Below are 14,535 nucleotides of genomic sequence, written 5' to 3'. Positions count from 1 at the left end.
ATGTTGAACTTGGTATCATCATGAGAACATAATAAATTAATAGTGGTAAAATTCTGAAATGCTGAACCATAAAAAGTTATAAAAAAATTTAAGTCTATATGATCATTCAGACTTTAGTCTGTAACTATTGCTGATTATCCTTGATGGGTATTGTCTTTAGGAAATATTTCAGAGGCCTGATAGTATAACAAGTGGTGTTTGCCTTGTGTGCAGCTGATCATTAACACCCCAAATGGTCCCCTTAGTCTGCCAGGATTGATTCCAAGTACAAAACCAGGAATAATCCCTGAGCACTGCTGGATGCAGCTGAAAAACAAAGAGAAAGAAATAAACATTTCAAATTCTAGACAGTTTAAGGTCACAGTACCTTTAGATGTATGTGGGACAGAGTCACGGTTGCAAGAAATGATGGAAGCCTTCCAAAGTGAACCATTCTTTTCTAATAACTTGAATGTGTCTTTTTCTCTTTTTTCCTACCACAGCTACTCGCTTCCCCAATGGCGCCTACTGTGCACATAACCAGTTTCAATGCAAAAACCACCTTTGCATCCATCCAGCTTGGGTTTGTGATGGTGATGATGACTGTGGCGATAGTTCTGATGAAGAGCTTCATCTGTGCTGTAAGAGAGAAATGAGTGGATGGGAGTGGTTATATTTGGGCTGGGGGTGGAGGGGAGAATTTCAGTGTTTCTTACATGGAGACTTCATTTCCAGAGGACAAATTCATCATGAATTCATCATGTGGCTAATGCCACAGGATCTGCAGTTCTATGATTTTGTTTGAGTTTCCTGATAAATTCTTTTTAAAATGCCAGAAAGTCCAGTAATTATTCATGATTTTAGATATCTTATATATAGCTTTATTAGCCAGAGACAGTATAGTAGGTAAGGGGCTTGCATTGCTTGCAGCCAACCCAGGTTTGATTCCTGATACCCCATGTTGTCCCCAAGCCCCAGTCGCTAAGTGCAGAGCCAGGAATAAGCCCTAAGCACAGCCAGGTATGATCCAGAAATAAAACAAAAAATAACAGAAAGAAAAAAAGAAAAAAATTCAAACCATTTTTTTAGCCTTCCCTCCTTTTCTTCCTCTGTATACTTCAAAGGACTGAAGTGATAGCACAGCAGGTAGGGTATTTGCCTTGTACATGGCCTGGGTTTGATTCCTCCGTTCTTCTCGGAGAGCCCAGCAAACTACCGAGAGTATCTTGTCTGCCTGGCAGAGCCTGGCAAGCTAACCATGGAGTATCTGATATGCAAAAAACAGTAGCAACAAGTGTCACATGTAGACGTTACTGGTGCCCGCTCGAGCAAATAGATGAACAACGGGACGACAGTGCTACAGTATACTACAAATGAGTGAAATTGTGAAGTATTTGTTCATTTTCATTTCCCAGCCATTACATGGTTGAGAATTAATGATTTAAAAATGCCTGAGTGGGTAATTTGAAGACGTTTTCCATGAGGACAAGAGACTAAGAGGACACAAACTCTGCTTTTCAAGTTTCCTATGTTATCTGGTACTCAGCACAGTGTCTTGCCATGTACAAGAGGCTCAAATTTCTGTTGATTAAATGAGGGGATGAAACCATCATACCAGCCAGCATTTAGATACTGACTTTGGTGGTTGACCTCTCTTTTTGTTTTACTACCTTTCATTACAGTATCTATTGAATGTGACTCTTCAGAACGTTTCCAGTGTGACAACAACCGTTGTATTTATGAGCGTGAGGTGTGTAACGGCATTGATGACTGTGGAGATGGAAGTGATGAGATAGAGAAGCTATGTAAGTAAAAGTAGGAGGGAAACAGAGGTTCCCCAGTCATCCACAGTTTGGGAAATGGTCCCCCTGGGCATTTCACTTGGCTTTCTAGAAGCTTGAGCAGCACCTGAGATTGCTATTCTTTGCTGACACACAGCCAAGACCTTATAAACACTTGCAAGACTTTGCTTATTCCTATCTCATTTCACTGAAATGAGATCTTAGACAGTCTGGTATTTTTTTAGTATGTGTTTAAACATTCAATAAACTTTCCTTTCCACTATTCCTTTAAGAAAACAAGGACTAGAAGGCCAAGAGGTAGTACAATGGATTCTGGTGCTGACTTGTGTGTAGCCAACCCAAATTTGATCCATATACAATATCCACTTATGGTAGTTTGAACTGCATCAAGCCTGAGCACTGTCAGGAATGACCCCTAAGTACAGAGAGCTCTGCCCTAAGATCAGTATGTCCTTTCAGAGAAGAAAGTTTTCAATTTAATTTGTTCTTTTATAGGTACTACTCCCACCCCTCGACCTTGTAATGAAGATGAATTTAAGTGCAGTGATGGGCGCTGTATTTCCCAGCACATGGTTTGTGATAACATCAATGACTGTGGTGACAATTTTGATGAAACGGGTTGTAGTAAGTAAATATTTACTTGTATACTTGACTGTAGAAAATCAGGGTTGCTTAATGAAATCATACAACTAAGTAGATAATAAGTAAAATATTCCTTTTGAATGTACTTTGTACATTGAACTGCATCAAAGCCTATAGCTACCTATCATTCTTGAGGACTTTTTCACCAGACAGTATGCTAAATACTAAATGGATTATTCCACCCTTGTAACAGATTCTGTCTCTGTGTTTGTGTATGTGTCTCTCTCATTCTTTTTGTTTGTTTGCCTTTTTGAGCCATGCCTGCAATGCTCAGGGGTTACTTCTGGCTGTGGACTCACCCTTGCTGTGCTCAGGGAATCATATGGAATGCCAGGGATCAGATCTAGATCAGCTGTGTGCAAGGCAAATGCCCTGCTCACTGTACTACAGATGTGGCTTTCTCATTCTTTGAAAAAAAAATAAATGAGAGAATCTTGTCTTTCTAACATGTTAAGCCAGGGAACAGAGAGAGCATAGGGATTAGACAAAATAGCATAATTGCACTGAGCCTCAACAAAATTCTAATTGGTGGGAGGGGAACTCTGACCTTAGCACCACTTGGGAGGCCCCAGACAAGCAACAACCAAAAAGAATGCTGAGTCCAGATTTTAGCTATGAGCAACCCAACTGCCCTTTTCCTAGTTTGCTAGGTGCCTCTCAAAACCTTAAAGATACACATTTTATTTGTCTGCATGTTATTTTCATCTTAGGTCAAATGTTGCATCCTTGGCACTTAGGGGACATACCGGGTGTCTTAGGATAGTTAGTAAAGATGGGAGTGTCATAAGAAATCTTGGATAGAACTGTTACTTTTTGATTTAAAGAAGGAGGATTCTGTGTAGGAAAATGATGATGAGTAGCCAAAGGAGGATGTTTCTAGCTCCACACTGATGGAAATGTTCTTTGCTCTTTGTAACTCTTAGGAGATAGTTATGTCAGATTCCTTAAATTTAGACGCAAGTTAGCCTTATTCTTATGTCTCTCTAACACAAAGCACAGAGATCTAAAGAAACTTGCCTGAAGTCATACAGTATCCTGAGCAGAATCTGAATAATTCAATGACTCCAGGCTGCTCTCTGGTTTCCTTCCCTACAGCAGCAAATATACATTTTGAGGTACACAACTGACCTCTCCTGGCACAGTTTTTTTTTGTGTGTATCGGGAAAATGGAAGGTATTTTTTAAACTCTAGTAGACTTAGACTTAGTCACCTTAGTTATATTAACATGCATTCAACATCTTTAACATCCATCTTTCATTTATTATCTATTTATTTATTTGGTGGTTTCCATAGTAACTCCTGGCAACTTTCTCCTCTCCGGGTTGCAGATTGTGTTTTCTGTGGCAGAGATGAATAACCAGCCATTTCAAGTTAATTTACTATCTATTCCATATACTTTCTTGATAGGGATTCAAGTATATGACCTAATAAAGTGAGTTGACTGAATATTTCAGGAATACCCTTGTGACAGGTTTTGCAGAACCGGATGGTAGATTGAAGCTCTGATTGCCAGAGACTGACCTGCGAATGGTTCCAGGGGCTTTCAGTATTTCCACCTTTGATTTGCTTCTTCCAATTGCTTGTACCAATTTAAAGGCTTAGGATTGACTATAGTACCTATAAGTCAGGAAATACACTGCACAGACATTAATTTTGATATGAGAACAGTAAGTGTTCCTTTTAATACACTATTTTGCTATTCTTTTATGGTGGAGATGTTCTATATCTTTCATTTCTAATGCTGGGATTTTGTTTTTCAGCTAGAGGACATGAAAGATCATGTACTGAAAATCTATGTGAGCACAACTGTACCCAATTAGAAGGAGGATTTATCTGCTTCTGTAGACCTGGGTTCAAACCCAACACTTTGAACAGAAACTCCTGTGATGGTAAAGTATATTTCTCCCAATTTCTGTTGAGAATACATGAACAGTTTATTTTGGTTCTCTCAATTTTTTTTTCCTTACATAAGCAACTGTTAAATTCTCTTAATGGGGTTAAACTTTAATTCATAAATATGCTACCAAATAGTTTTTTTCTCAGTTTTTAAACCACTACTTACCTGAGTGATAAAACTGATAGCTTGTTTTAATTAATGGCTATGAAATTGATATGATAAGATTTAGAAAGACTGCTTATTGGATTGTTCTGACAGATCTAAAACATTTTGGCAAACATAGAATTTTAAAATTTATTTTCAAACTGCATATTTTTATCACATACTTTTAAAACCTATGCATAAATGAATTTTCAGGTATGGAGTTGGAAGGTAGCTTATTAACAGTGATGGGTGTAAGTTTTGCTGTATGATAATATTTGAATTAACTCTTTTTTTGGCTTTTTTTGAGATAATTAAATTTTCTCCTGTTTAATTCCATATATAAATGCTTGGATATTTTTTTTGGGAGCTGAAACCCAAGAGCTCAATTGTAACAATAAATTATTGATTACTGTCCTAAAGAACGTGAGCACAAGAGTACTAACACATCAGTAGTATAATTGCTTCATGAAAGAAATAAATCTGTTCTGTTTTTGTACAGTCAAACTTCAATTTTAACTCTATTCATCATTGAACATCTTTGGGTACTTTGAGTTTAATAACAGTATACGTCTCATAGAGTCTCTTGGGAAGATTAGATGGGAGAAAAATACAAAAAAACATAAGAAATAGTGTTAGGAGCTTAGTAAGGTACTGAGTTTCTACAAATGCTGTTATTGCTTCTTTTCATCTGCATTCTTCTTGATCCTCATTGCTTGTAAATATGGATATAAACCAAAGCTGAGTCTATGAGAAACAGATGGGACATATGTTGCATATTTGATTTTACTTTGCTTACAGACATCAACGAATGTGAGAACTTTGGGGTTTGCCCCCAGATCTGCCATAACACCAAAGGAAGTTATCAGTGTTCTTGTGCTGAGGGCTTCAGGTCTGTGGATGAGCACGATGGACAACAGTGTGCAGCTGAGGGTACGATACGTTCATGTTGTGATAAAAGGAAGTAAATGCTAATGAGTACTATATTCCAGGAAGTCAATGTTATATTCAAATAATCAGTTTAACTGACCAATTGCTTTATACACTGCTCCAGCCTTCTTGCTCTCCTCCCCTGCTGAATGAAAACACTGGCTGCAAGACCTCCAAATATACATATAGATTGTTTTCAAGGAGTATAAGAGATATATAATTCATGTAAACAAAAGTAATTAAATGAGAGCAAGTAGTAGCTCAGTGCATGGAACTCCATGTACACTCTGGTCATTTATTTGGTTTATTTTAAACTACCACCCAAACAATAGTATGGGTGTTTTAATTTTAAAAAGTGCTGACAATATTACCCTCTTTAAAGAACCCAGTAACAAAAGACAGCCTCTAGAATTATCAGCCAAAAGAAATTAGTAAAGCCCTCCACCTCCTGCTCTGTGAGAACAATGATTGGGGTCCTCTAATCCAAGATGGGTCACAAGAAAGTCACATTCAACTGGGTCAAATCAGAAAACTCTTTGACAATTCCTTTTTTATTGTTGATGGGCTACTGATCACAGAGAGTCTGGCTCATTCATAACTTCAGTCATAAGTTATATATTTTAATTGTATGTCAGAATAATAATTGGCCTCAAAAGTAGTAATAAATGTAGGTAGAACTGGCAAGAGAAAGATTATAAATCCAAAGTATTTCCAAAATTGCCAAAAATATGATTTAAATTATCCCAGTTAAAGATTAGAGGTTTTTAATGATATTACAACTTTATATTAAAAGTTTATATTAGAAATTTATATTAGAAATTTAAAGCACTTAATAAGAAACAGAATTAAAAATTTGACTAGCATACTAAAGTATTTTACCATAGACACTTTAAATACTGATATAAAGTAGGGCAAACGCTTTTGAACATCTGTTTTCGTGATTTAGTGTTTAAATCTTTTTTTTTTTTTTTTTTGCTTTTTGGGTCACACCCAGCGATGCTCAGGGATTACTCCTGGTTTTGCACTCAGGAATTACTCCTAGCGGTGCTCAGGGGACCATATGGGATGCCGGGGATCGAACCCGGGTCGGCCGCGTGCAAGGCAAATGCCCTACCCGCTGTGCTATCGCTCCGGCCCCATTTTTAAATCTTTTAAGGTGATGAATGAAAATTAGAACATTTATATAAAGCATAATGTCAATATAGAGGAATAACATTTTAAATGGCACTTAAGTGTATTCTTAAAGTATTTTTAAATTGAATTCAGTTGACAGTATGAGCATAATTTAAAATTGGAGAAATTTAAATTTAAGAGCATTTTGAGATGTCACCAAATATATAGCTCCTTTTATACAATACCTCTTTTTTTTGCCACACATAGTGGTGTTGAGAGGTTACTCCTGGCTTTGAACTCAGGGTACTCCGTACCCTGGCAGTCTTCAGGAGACCATATGGAATGGTGGGAATTGAACCTGAGCCAGCCATGTGCAAGGCAAGCACCCTTCATGCTATACTATTGCTCTGGCCCCTTAAAAATATTCTTAAGTGAATAAAATGTTAATTTTGTCTTTAGCTAGATGGTATCTTGGGTCATAAAACTGATTACCTGATAAAGAGATTATTAATTTGTCAGTAAAGATCGGGACTGGAGCGATAGCACAGTGGGTAAGGCATTTGCCTTGCACGCTGCCCACCCAGGTTTGATTCCTCTGCCCCTCGGAGAGCCCGGCAAGCTACCGAGAGTATCTTGCCCACATGGCAGAGCCTGGCAAGCTATCTGTGGCATATTCGATATGCTAAAAACAGTAACAAAAAGTCTCACAATGGAGATGTTACTGGTGCCCGCTCGAGCAAATTGATGAGCAATGGGATGACAGTGACAGTGACAGTAAAGATTGAAGACTAAAGATTTCCTGTTAAGCTTATAGTAACTAATATACATATTGTACTTCTACAACTGAATGCTTAACAAGTCTGTTTTATTCAAAGTGAGTAAAGAAAATAGGATTGGAAAAGTGGATGTTTTCTAGAGATCTCAGTCTTGCCTTACTCCAAACTGCTGCCCACTGAGGACATGGAACAAATAGCAAATAATATCTCTAATAGAAATGTTAGCTTCCCACCTGAAATAAAGAATGTCCATAATAACAGATTTTGAGCCTGGTTGGATAGTCAGCTTAAATGATTGGATGATTGTCAGAGTCCTATATAAACTCAAGTTTTCTAATGAGAGTGGTTATGGATACTTGGGTGAAGATTATGAAATATCTATGAAATGGATAGAATACAAATAAAGTATCACTTTGTTTATAGGTAATCCCTTGTTGTTACTGCCTGAGAAAGTGCGAATTAGAAAATATAACCTCTCATCTGAGAGGTTTTCAGATTATCTTGACGACAAGGAACGTATTGAAGCTATTGATTATGACTGGGATCCTGAGGGCCTTGACTTGAGTAAGTATGAACTTTAGCCTCTAATGAACTTTAGATTCCAATTGAAGTGATTGGACAATTAGTCTTATCTAATGGGATTCTTAAATTTTTACTATTAAATTTTTTTTGATTGAGGTACTATGATTTATATTGTTACTAATGTTTCCTGTTTACATAATTCAAACACCATAACTGTCACCAGTGTATTCACTTTCCTTCTCCGAGTCCCCAATATCCCATTCCTTTCAACCCCTAGAATTAAATTTTTTTTTTTGCTTTTTGGGTCACACCCAGCGATGCACAGGAGTTACTCCTGGAAGTGCGCTGGGGACCATATGGGAAGATGGGAAACCTGGGTCGCTGCCTGGGTCGGCTGCATGCAAGGCATACGCCCCACCCGCTGTGCTATCGCTCCAGCCCCCGACCTAGGATTAAATTTTTAAAGAGTATATTTTGTTACATGAGTGGAAGAGGAAAGTCCTCTTCCAGATACTTCCAGCTGTAGGTCCCAATCTTTCAAACTTTTCATCAAACTTTTCCCCATCTCTTGATATTATACATTTGAGTAAATCTCACATGCTTTTTTGTTCAATATTTCCTATTTTTTGCTCATGTCATTTTACTTATTTATTACTGTATTCTTGGAAAACTTGTACTCATATTTCAAAGACTCAGTTCAAACATTATCTCCTCTGAAATCTACTGCTCCTCTTCGCACTAACCTCTTCAGTGGAGTTTCATCCTTTTCAAAAGGAACACTTACAAAAATTGTAGCTAAATATTCACATTTTTTCCATAAATTAAACCTAATCATCTCTGCATAACTAGCATGTGATCCAACATCTAATTCTAATATGTAAAGGAGAAAGAGGGACACAAAAAATTTAGTCAATTTGCTGTGGAGATATGCAATTTGTTTTTTAAAAGTCTCTCATGGTCCTGGTGGTATGTGGGAGATAGTAATGGGGCCAAGTTTATCTTATCATCATGTCTGTCTCTTTAATCTACTGACTTTATGACCTTCCAGAATTGTAACAATTTTCTGAATCACTGAATCTCTGAATTTCTTATCTGTTAAATAAAAGCAGTAATCATTCTGCCTGTCTACATGTAAGAGGTGATTTGCAGATAAAATGGGATTATGGATCTGAAACTGATTTTTTCAAACTATTAATAACTATAAAACATAAGTTATTTCTTACATTGTAAGAAATTTAAGGATGTGAAACCATTGTGCTTTTTATCTTTTTTTTCCTCAAAATTCAGCTTTTGAAGAACAGTGAATTTAATATTCTAATAAAGTATGTACCTAAACATACCTAAAATACTACAGATTTTGATATTTGATCCATCATGGTGCAGTTTAATTATGAGTATTCTAGGAGGGAGACAGGATATCTGTAGTGAACAATCATACTTAATTTGATAGTTTATCCCTTATCAGATGTTTCTAACATAAAACTTACCGGGTATGTCTTCTCTCTGCAGGTATCTTATATTACACTGTATCAGGGCATGGCTCTACTTTTGGTGCTATCAAACGTGCCTACATCCCTAACTTTGAATCTGGCAGCAATAATCCTGTGGTAGAAATTGATTTGGGTCTGAAGTATATTATGCAACCAGATGGATTAGCAGTGGATTGGGTAGGAAGGTAAGTGTTGCTAATAGTAGTCCTTTCCCTGGTCCGAGCTACCTACTTCTGATCACAGTACACACACAAAGAAGGCTTAATATGAGCATCTAATATTAAAAATGGTAGGTGATTTTTTGGACTTGCTTCTACCCTAGCAACAGCCTGTTTATTCTGGTGTGTAATTAGCATTATTGTTTTCTATATTTTATGTGTGTCATGAAAAAGTTTGGGAAAGCACCAAGGTAAGATATAAGTCTGTATTGTATCTAGTAGAACATACCTGCCAAATTGAGTGCTTAATCCCAAAGTTGGCTTCTAGAATGATGGTACTGTTCAGTTTTTTAAGAAATGGGCAGCCTCATAATCTTACCTGCTAAGCAATCAACATTAAATATTTTTTCTGTATGGTTATTTATTTTGAGAAAGAACAATTCATATTTTGTGTTTCTAGCAGGCTATGTTATATGATCATATTGGAAGTTTTATTTTTCTCTTTTGGGCCATTTTTGTTCGTCTGTTTTGGAGTAACACCAGGCAAGACTTAGTGCTTTCTCTTGACTGTGCTCAGGGATCACTCCTGGTGGCTTCAGTGAACTATATGGGGTGAAAGCAATTGAACGTGGTCAGTGGCATGCAACGCAAGCACCCTATCCACTGTATCATGTCTCCAGCCCAAAATTTTGGTGTTTCTTTGGTTTGTTTTGTCTTATTGTTGATAGATGTATTGGCTTATTTTTCCCCTTTTAAACCTGGAACTTCTAGGGCTAAAGCCATATATATTACATCTGTAGAAACACAAGACAAATCTATATGGAAACTCAGTTTCTTTAAGGAAAAGCTTTTCATTGGAGAGGCACTTTTTTTTTTGTCTTTTTTGGGTCATCCTTGGCAATGTTCAGGGCTTACTCCTGGTTCTGCATTCAGGGATCACTCCTAGCAGTACTGGGAGACCATATGAGATGCCGTGGATCGAACCCGGGTTGGCCGTGTGCAAGGCAAACGGCCTACCCATTGTCCTATTGCTTCAGCCCGATAGGCACTTTCATCTGAGTGGGAAAATGATTATATAATAATCATTGCTCATGCAGGCATAGACTCCCTTATGTCTTTCAATAAACTTATAATACAGAAATGTTCACAAGGAATGCTTAGGAACTTGATGCCCTTTAAGATAATAGAGTAATTTGTACTGTAACTAATTTTTATGTTTTAATATACTTTTTCTGATTCTCTTGAAAGACTTGAACAACTTGAACCTCTCTGAAGTAGAATTAATTGGGCTCCCACATTTTATGCTGTGTATCAGAGTCTCATTTTAGCATGGTTTCTCATAAAATAGGCCTCAGTGAGTCAGGAATTTAGGACTCTAGACTTTAACTCTTCCCTCTGAAAACCAGCCAAGTAATGGTAGATATGTCTTATTTGCCTCTATCTCAGCTCTAATGAGTGAATTAAGAGACCACATAATTTCTTCCTGCTTATAAGAGACTGACCTGTATGTCAGTGGTAGAATGCTATGGCTGCGTTTATTTTGAAATAATATAGTCAATTATCCTTGGAATTGATGCTAGTCCCTTTAGATTTCAATGGGTCTATTGATTGAGGAGAAATCAGGGCAGCAAAAACTAAAGAACCTAACAGAGCCTTCTACTTTTCACCTGGTAGTGCCAGCTTTGTGATCTGCCATCTTTACTGACACTGACTGATGTTTCTACTTTTGAGGATCAGGCAGGAATCCCCTTCAATCCTCCTCCACTTGGGTCTTTTGTTTGTTTGGTTTGTGGGCCATACTTGGTGGTATTCAGGTCTTATTCCTTGTAATATGGTAAGGGATCACTTCTGGTGGACTAGGGGGACCACATGGCATCAAATCTAGGTAGTATACATGAAGTCAAGTGCCCTACCTGCTGTGTTGTACTATCTCTCTGCCCCCATATCCTCCATTTCTAACCTTACAATGATGTCTCCTGGGATAAAGATCAGGGAATTTTTGAGAAGAAACATTTCTTGAGTCCATGGCACGATCTGCCAATGTCTTTCAGCTAAAAACTGTCTCATCATCAGCTCGCTTCTCCAGAAGCCTTTGATCTGAAATTTTCAGTTGCTTACTTTTGTTCTTATAAATTTAGGCATATTTACTGGTCAGATACCAAGAGTAAGCGGATTGAGGTAGCTGAACTTGATGGAAGGTATAGAAAATGGCTGATTTTGAATGATCTGGATGAACCTGCTGCAGTGGCTGTGAATCCCAAACTTGGGTGAGTACTTGATAGCAGACCATTTATCCTGAAATTATTATTGTACTATTTGAAAGTTTCTTTTTTTTTTCAGAAATTATGAAATACCCTAAAGATTATTTAGGACCAACCAGATTTTAGACCAACACTATGTGAGAGAGGGTTTTCCAGAGCTGGTTGGCTTAAGTCCATTCATTTACTCAATAGAATTGAGGGATTAATCTATGTGATAAATGGTACAAAGTAGGATGGTAGCCCAGTAGGCCAGTAGAAATACTTCACTTGAAATTCATAGTACTTTTTAATGACTTACTAACCACTGTATCACTGTATCACTGTCATCTGTTGCTCATCGATTTGCTCTAGTGGGCGTCAGTAACATCTTCACTGGTCCCTGTCACGTTCAGGGTCAGGGGAATGAGGCCCATTACTGTTAACTGTTTTTTGGTATATCGAATACACCACGGGTAGCTTGCCAGTCTCTGCTTACGAGATTCTGCGGATGTGGTATACAAGCCTGGCTCTTATTTCCTAGTCAGACAGCCTGACTCTGTGATTCAAACAGAGGCTTGTAGCAAGGTTGCCACTATGGTCGCCATTTGATTCTCAATAGCCTATGCCTGTAACAAAAGGACATGTCAATCTGCATTTGTATGTGGGTCCAGACACCATTTCCTCCCAGCAGAAAGGTATAAGTAGTAGCTGCTAGTAGAATAAACTCTCTCTTTCTCCTTGCTGCTTTCTGGCTCTGCGTCTGTTCATTCGGCTGTGTCCCCTTCTCAGCCCCATAAAGAGTCCTCCCTGCTGGACAGGACGGGACCCCACAATGCGGCCTTACACTCCAGGACAAATTGTGTCACTCTCTTCCGGGAGCTTTGTTTTATAATCTCTGGATCTTGGCTATTGATAATAATACATGGCACCAGGGCAGTTTATGGGTGTGACTGCCAAGCTACTGGAAAACTGAGGATCTGGGTGGAGGAGGCCCTGTCCCGATCCAAGCAGGCTTGGAGTTCTCAGCCACGGGTCTCGCATGCCTGGGTTCTTACTAATATTAAAATTTAAAGAAAAATATTGGCACGGGGGCTAGAGCGATAGCACAGTGGGTAGGGCATTTGCCTTGCATGTGGTCAACCCGGATTGAATCCCAGCATCCCAGATGGTCCCCTGAGCACCGCCAGGAGTGATTCCTGAGTGCATGAGCCAGGAGTAACCCCTGTGTATCACCAGGTGTGACCAAAAAAGCAAAAAGCAAAAAAAAAAAAATATATTGGCATAGGTAATATTGAGGCAACATTGCTGAAAACTTGTCCTGCCCACTGCACTCTGTTCCATCTGCAGACCTGCTTCTTGCTGGATGTTTGAAGTGGCTCAGTCTCATCTATATCTTCTTTGTTGGAATAAATGATTTTCAATTAAATTTTGAAATTGAATGCCAAAGAGTACATTTGTAAAACATTAGAATGTAATGTGTATATATACCGGAATGTATGTGTGTATAAAGTATGTATATATATGCATATAAGTGTTTATACAAATATATGAATATATACACACACATACATAAATATGTATGAGTGTTTCGGACCAGACTTAGTGATAAGCTTATTCCTGAATCAGTGCTCAGGAATCATTCTTGACAGAGCTAAGGGCACCATATGTGGTACCCGCTATATGCAAGGCAATCTCCTTTATCCTTGTACTGTCTCTCCAGCCCCCCATAATTATATACAATTTATGAGGTCTGATTATATATCCTAAGAGAAGGCTAACCAATACTGAGAATTCAGTTTTCTGGAAGGATAGGTCCCAAATGCTCTTGCTCCTTTCTTGCTCCCTTCTCTTCTCTAAAGTCTAAAAACATTATTTAGCAACCAAACCTGTATGAAAAACCAGTTAATTTCCCCGTTGAAAGTTTATGATTCACTGTAGGGGGAAACTCCTCCACATGAAATGCTTCAATATGGAAATCTTTTGTTACAGACTTCTGTACTGGACTGACAGGGGCAAAGAACCCAAAATCGAGTCTGCCTGGATGGATGGGCAGCATCGGACCATCCTGGTTCATGAGGACCTCGGTTGGCCAACTGGCCTTTGCATTGATTATTTGAATGATGATCGCGTCTACTGGAGTGACTTAAAGGAGGATATTATTGAAACCATGAAATACGATGGGAGTGATAGGAGAATTGTTGCAAGTGCAGGTTAGACATGACTTGGAATTTAATATGTTAAATAATGTACATTCTCATTGCCATTCTTCTCAAAAAAAGAAACTGTGATTGTAGGAACTAGTCTACCTAGTTTATCATACCTTCTGATTTTCAGCTGCTAAACTAAATGCAAATGAACTCATGTGCAATATTTCAAATATTTTAAATGCTTTTATATATATATATATAATTAAAGAAAAGGGTTCTCAGCAATTGAAATAGCTAGAATTTCTTTTGGTGTTTTCATAGAAGAAGAGTTCATTTGTGTAAATTGTAATCTGTATAAATCATTTGAGACATGTTAGTGTGTTCGATTATTTATGCTGCAGCTGGAACCATTTAGAGGGAAAAGAGTGTATTGTTTCCTTATTTAGGCAGCACAGAATTACAGTGACTTATCACAAATCACATTTTTCTTACATGACCAGTGGTGTCTTATGTTCAAAGAAAAAAAAGGGAAGAAATTTCTGCCATACAAATTATTTCCTGACATAAAATTTGCAGTTTCAAAATGAGCACGTCTTCTCTGATTGGTATCAGCGACTAAGCATTAATCTTGTTCAATTTTGCCATATTCATCTCCCAGGGCAACTGGAGAAAGTAATGCTTTTATGGTCACATGTGCA

At 37.9% G+C, this 14,535-nt stretch overlaps 1 protein-coding gene across 1 annotated transcript in view; it reads left to right on the top strand.

Annotated features, from left to right (window-relative positions):
- The window catches only part of LRP2 (LDL receptor related protein 2), a 186,506-nt gene that overhangs the window by 158,011 nt on the left and 13,960 nt on the right, over positions 1-14,535 (top strand). The window contains exons 62-70 of the mRNA XM_055121247.1: positions 483-620; positions 1,662-1,784; positions 2,277-2,409; positions 4,188-4,312; positions 5,263-5,394; positions 7,704-7,844; positions 9,312-9,477; positions 11,589-11,717; positions 13,680-13,900. Of these exons, the coding sequence (XP_054977222.1) occupies positions 483-620; positions 1,662-1,784; positions 2,277-2,409; positions 4,188-4,312; positions 5,263-5,394; positions 7,704-7,844; positions 9,312-9,477; positions 11,589-11,717; positions 13,680-13,900 (1,308 nt within the window). The remainder of the gene's footprint in view (positions 1-482; positions 621-1,661; positions 1,785-2,276; positions 2,410-4,187; positions 4,313-5,262; positions 5,395-7,703; positions 7,845-9,311; positions 9,478-11,588; positions 11,718-13,679; positions 13,901-14,535) is intronic.

This window comes from Sorex araneus, chromosome X (assembly GCF_027595985.1).
Source record: "Sorex araneus isolate mSorAra2 chromosome X, mSorAra2.pri, whole genome shotgun sequence".
NCBI classification, from domain to species: Eukaryota; Metazoa; Chordata; class Mammalia; order Eulipotyphla; family Soricidae; genus Sorex; species Sorex araneus.
This window is presented reverse-complemented; position numbering and strand designations above follow the sequence as displayed.